The 4,885-nt window shown below is 40.3% G+C and overlaps 2 protein-coding genes across 2 annotated transcripts; both read left to right on the top strand.

Annotated features, from left to right (window-relative positions):
* Nucleotides 1–1,109: 1,109 nt before the first annotated feature.
* Nucleotides 1,110–1,586, top strand: LOC149212385 (uncharacterized). The gene has a single exon (XM_089388674.1). It carries the CDS (start codon nt 1,110–1,112, stop codon nt 1,584–1,586), a length of 477 nt encoding a protein of 158 aa, XP_089244800.1.
* A 2,495-nt stretch (nt 1,587–4,081) lies between these two features.
* Nucleotides 4,082–4,615, top strand: LOC149212384 (uncharacterized). Its single transcript, XM_089388673.1, has one exon. The coding sequence runs from the start codon at nt 4,082–4,084 to the stop codon at nt 4,613–4,615; it is 534 nt and encodes a 177-aa protein (XP_089244799.1).
* Nucleotides 4,616–4,885: the final 270 nt, after the last annotated feature.

Here is a 4,885-nt window from a genome sequence, read left to right as displayed (position 1 = left end):
AATGAAATATAGATTTATACTTGTATTTTATAGAATTAAATATAGATTAATTGACCATCTAAATTTGATAATTGGATAATATTAATATTATACCTATTTATTTTAGATTACCATTCCGAGAAATATTATTTAATGAAGTTAGGGGTTTGACCAAGATCATTCGGTCAAAAAATAGCCGTTAGCATTATAACTGTTGGAGTCTCTGCACACGCTATTTAATCACGCTAAGCCAGATTGGTTCCTCAACTTGTCCTGATGATGAACCACACTGGTTGGTTCGAAACGCGTCGACACAAGATTGCTTATGTGATTATGCCGAAGATTATCTAACAATTCTAAAATTAGGAAAAAGAAAATGAAATATTAATATTAATATTTTAAAATAGATAAAATTTGATTTTTTTTTTTTAATAATAACATTATATATATATGATTATTTTGATTATTGTTATTGTAACTATCCTTTTAGTTCACATTCTCCACTTTGTTTTACTTTTCTCTCATTACATTCTCCACTTTACTTGTGTTGTCATCGAAATAATTTTTTTTGAATTAGGTTTATTTTTTAGAACCGAGTCTCTTTCGAAAGTATTGCTTTATATTTTCCTTGTTATTTAATTCGTTCTAATAATCTTATGGTTCAAATCATTCGCCTCAATCTTCATATCAAAATATCCTCGATCACCCTATATTAAAATTATGGTTGTGATAACAATTAAAATTTATAAGTAATATGTATTACCTACTCATAGAATCGCGAGCGTGCCCCTGCTACTAGGTCAACCACGATCGTGCCCTCGCCTCGGCCCTCAACCCCCTGTCATGGCCCCTCGGAGGCTCCACCGGAGGCGACTGACCTTCAACAGGCCTTTTCAGCACTGGTCAGATCCTTACTAGCTCAGAGACCTCGCCCAACAATCTCTAAATTCGTGAAAAAGCTCGATGTTTTGCAAGAAGTTAACTTGCCCCCAACTCTGTCTTGCATGGCTACCCTTGCTCTAGCAGAACGATAACTCATTGGGCAATTTACTGGACTCTGGCCATCACTGAAAACAGTGCAAAGATGGGTGGAAAGGAATTGGTCTGATAAAACTCAAGGCAAAATCTCCATGCGATTCTATGGAAAAGGGTATTTTACCTTTCTTTTTGAAACAAAAGAAGATAAAGACTTGATATTCCAGAACGGGCCCTATTTCATGGATTCAAGAGGGTTATACTTCAACAAATGGACTCCGGACTTCGATCCCGAGTTGGACATACCAAGCGTTGTCCCTATTTGGGTTTGGCTTCCTCACCTTCCTCTTCACTACTGGGGAGATGAATTAGTTCGAGCTATTGGGAATGCTGTAGGGAGATACATTGATTGCAGTGAACCTAAAGACAACATGCAGGCTTGTGCTCACATCTGCGTAGAAGTAGATCTAGGCAAAGCACTTCCAGAAGCCATCAAGCTCAAGGTGGACAATTGGACCCACATTCAGCAATTAGACTACGAGCAGATCCCATTCAAATGCAAGGTACGTCATGAATATGGCCATTTTGCCAATCGCTATACTAAAATAGTAGATGTAGAAAATACTTCGTAAGAAGAGCAATGGGAAACAGTTAAGAAAAAAAAAGCAGCCCCCAATCCCAAGCCAGACCCTAAAGCTGGACCTTCTGCTCGTATGCCGCCCATACAATCCACCTTGTCCCTCTCTAACTCTGCTCTTAACCCGCTGGACCATCCCGACCCCCAACCTCCTTCTTCATCCTCCAACCCTTTCCATATCCTCACTCCCCCTAAAGATATCCCCACCCCGTAGCCCAAACCAATACCTCAGAATCTCCACTCCCTCTGATTATCTCCTCCACCCTCCCTCCCGATCCACCCTCAGCCAGAATCACCAGAAGCAACTCAAAGGAGCATGGTGCAACCTTAGACAATCAAAAGAAAAACGGACCAGGAAGGAAATCAGCTAAACAACAAAGAGATGAAAATGCCCAAAAGAATATAGCCATAGGCATCCAAAATCCCATAAAGTCTTACATCTTAGGACAAATTGACAAAGATTTAGCAAATAAGGAGCAGGGAGGGCGAGCAACTCTCCGCAATCCCCATTTGAAATGATGAAAGTCCTCTCATGGAATAGTAGGGGATTAGGAAACCCCTCCAAAACAATTGCCTTAAAAGATCTAATAAACTAAGAGAAACCAGAAGTTGCATTATTCCAAGAAACAAAGTAGGGACAACAAGAAATGAACAAAGTCATTGCTCAACATGAACAGTACAAAGAATGTGTTTGTGAATCAAGAGGAGCTTCCTAGGGAGAATTGCAACACTTTGGAACCAAAATACTTGGAGTATCACAACAGAAACAACCAATCAGCACTAGATAAAGACTGTATTGGAAATCACTTCAAATAACCAACAGATAGTCATTTACAATGTATATGCACCAAATCATTATAGAGATAAGGAACAATGTTGGGACTCCCTTAGTGAAAATATAGCTGAAGAAGATAATAGCAACATTATTCTGGGGGGAGATTTAAATCTCATTTTGCACTCCAATGAGAAGCGAGGAGGTTGTTTCTCCCCAGACCCCTACAGAAACCAGTTGGAGACTATCATGCAGGACGGCGATTTTGTTGATGTAGTCCCTAAAAATCGCATTGAATTCACTTGGAACAATCGCAGGTTGGGGAAAAATAAAATTATGGAAAGATTGGATAGAATCCCGGTGAATATAACCCTCCTATCCACCTACTCTGTTGCCTACGCCTTCATCCACCCCTTCACAGCCTTAGATCACGACCCCACTTCTTTGGTCCTTGAAACCCACTGCCCTTTGGGACCTTTCCCTTTAAATACAGTCCGCTGTGGAATGAAAACGCAGCAACTAAAGAACTTATCCAACACACTTGGCATCAACGCATAGAAGGATCGTCAGGATATATTTAGGAAAGAAAAATTAAAAGATTCAAATACGCTCTAAAGGATTGGGCAAAAAATTGCTACAAGGAGCCGGAAAAAGAAAAAAGAGAGACCAAAGCCAAGCTAGAGAATCTCCATAGCACAATAGAGAAGCGCAGATTTCAGCAGGAAGATAAAAACCATGAAGACAAACTCTTCGGCCAGCTATATCGCATCAATAGAGAAGAGAAGCAGAAATGGAGAATCAAGTCTAGGCAGCTTTGGTTGAAGGGCGGGGACAAAAATACGACCTTTTTCCATAAGAAAACCACAGTGCGGAAAATCAAGAACAACATTACCTCTATCATAGATAGTGAAGGAAATCAATAAACCAGCCAAGGTGCTATCAAGCAAGCTGCTTCAGATCATTATAGAGAGCTCTTAACAGAAAATGGAGAAGAAGAAGATTACACAGACCTACTACAATATCTGCCGAGTAGGATCACTACTGAAATAAATGACAATCTGAGCAAGGAGATAGAGGAAGAAGAAATAAGAGAAGCCATCTAGGCTCTCCAACCAGATAAAGCTCCTGATCTGGATGGCTTTCCAATTTGCTTCTATAGAGCTTAATGAGGAACTATTAAAAAAGACCTCACCAAAATGATGAAATGGATTCAGCGCAAGAGGAAAATTGGAGGCTATACCAACTCCACCCACCTAGCCCTCATCTCTAAGGAGAATCAACCTACAACCTTCTCTCGTTTCTAGCCTATTTCTCTTTGCAACTCCTCTTACAAAATCTTTACTAAGATTTTAGCTACTCGTCTCAAACCTCTTCTTCCTTCGATCATCTCTGAAAACCAAGGTGGATTTTTGGCCAATAGGCAAATATCTGATTCAATCCTCCTTGTTCAAGAAGCAATTCATTCCAGCCACTCCAGGAAAGAAAGAGGATTCATCCTGAAGCTGGATTTGGCTAACACCTTCGATAGGGTCAAGCATTCCTTATTAATTATTGTTCTCCAAAAAATGGGATTTGGTGTGCCCTTTCATGACCTCATCAAAGCTTGTATCTCAGGGCCCTAGATTTCCCCCCTTGTTAATGGCAAGCCTGGACCTCCCTTTCAATCTTTGAGAGGGCTAAGGCAAGGCTTCCCTCTCTCCCCCTACCTGTTTATCTTGATGGCTGAATCTTTCAGCAGTGCTCTAGATCACAAGAGACGAGCTGGCCTCATTACTGGCATAAAGTACGAAAATGGAGTTAAAAACATTAATCATTTTCAATTCGTTGATGACACCCTGCTAATAGGAGAAGCGTCTATCACAATAGCTCGTCGTTTTAAAGCTTTTTTGGACAAATATATGAGCTATTCAGGAGGCATGATCAATCATCTAAAAAGCTACATCTATGGTTGGCATGCTTCAACCCAAACTCTTCATAATATAGCCAACATTTATGGGGTCCCCTACAAGCTAAATTGGGATCACTTCAACTACCCGGGAATGCCTGTGAGCATTGGGCGCTTAAAAGTTGAAATCTGGGATACAATTATTGGTAAAATGAAGAGAAAAGTGCAGCAGTGGGGATCTACATGGCTTAATCTGGCAGGTCGCCTTGTCCTTGTCAAATTCGGACTCTCATCTCTTCCGCTTTACCAATTTACATTAATGCATGCTATAGCCACTTTCCATAACAAAATGGAAAGCGTCCTCTGACATTTCCTCTGGTAAGGGGGGGAAAATGAAAAAAAGAAGTTCAACCTTGTTAGCTGGAAGCAAGTAATCCAAGGTTAGGACCATGGAGGACTTGGAATTAGATCTCCTAAACTCTCAAATTTGGCTTTTGGAGGTAAGCTCGTGTTGAGACTAATTGGTGAACAACAGGCATGGTGGAAAATGGTTCTTGAAGCCAAATACCTTAGTAGCCCAAGACAACAACTCTTGGACTGTGAAATACCCACCAGAAACAGTTCAAAAGTTTGGAAA

Source organism: Pinus tabuliformis, chromosome 1_1 (genome assembly GCF_031772625.1).
Source record: "Pinus tabuliformis cultivar Carrire ecotype Pingquan chromosome 1_1, CPIR1, whole genome shotgun sequence".
In the NCBI taxonomy this organism is placed as follows: domain Eukaryota; kingdom Viridiplantae; phylum Streptophyta; class Pinopsida; order Pinales; family Pinaceae; genus Pinus; species Pinus tabuliformis.
This window is presented reverse-complemented; position numbering and strand designations above follow the sequence as displayed.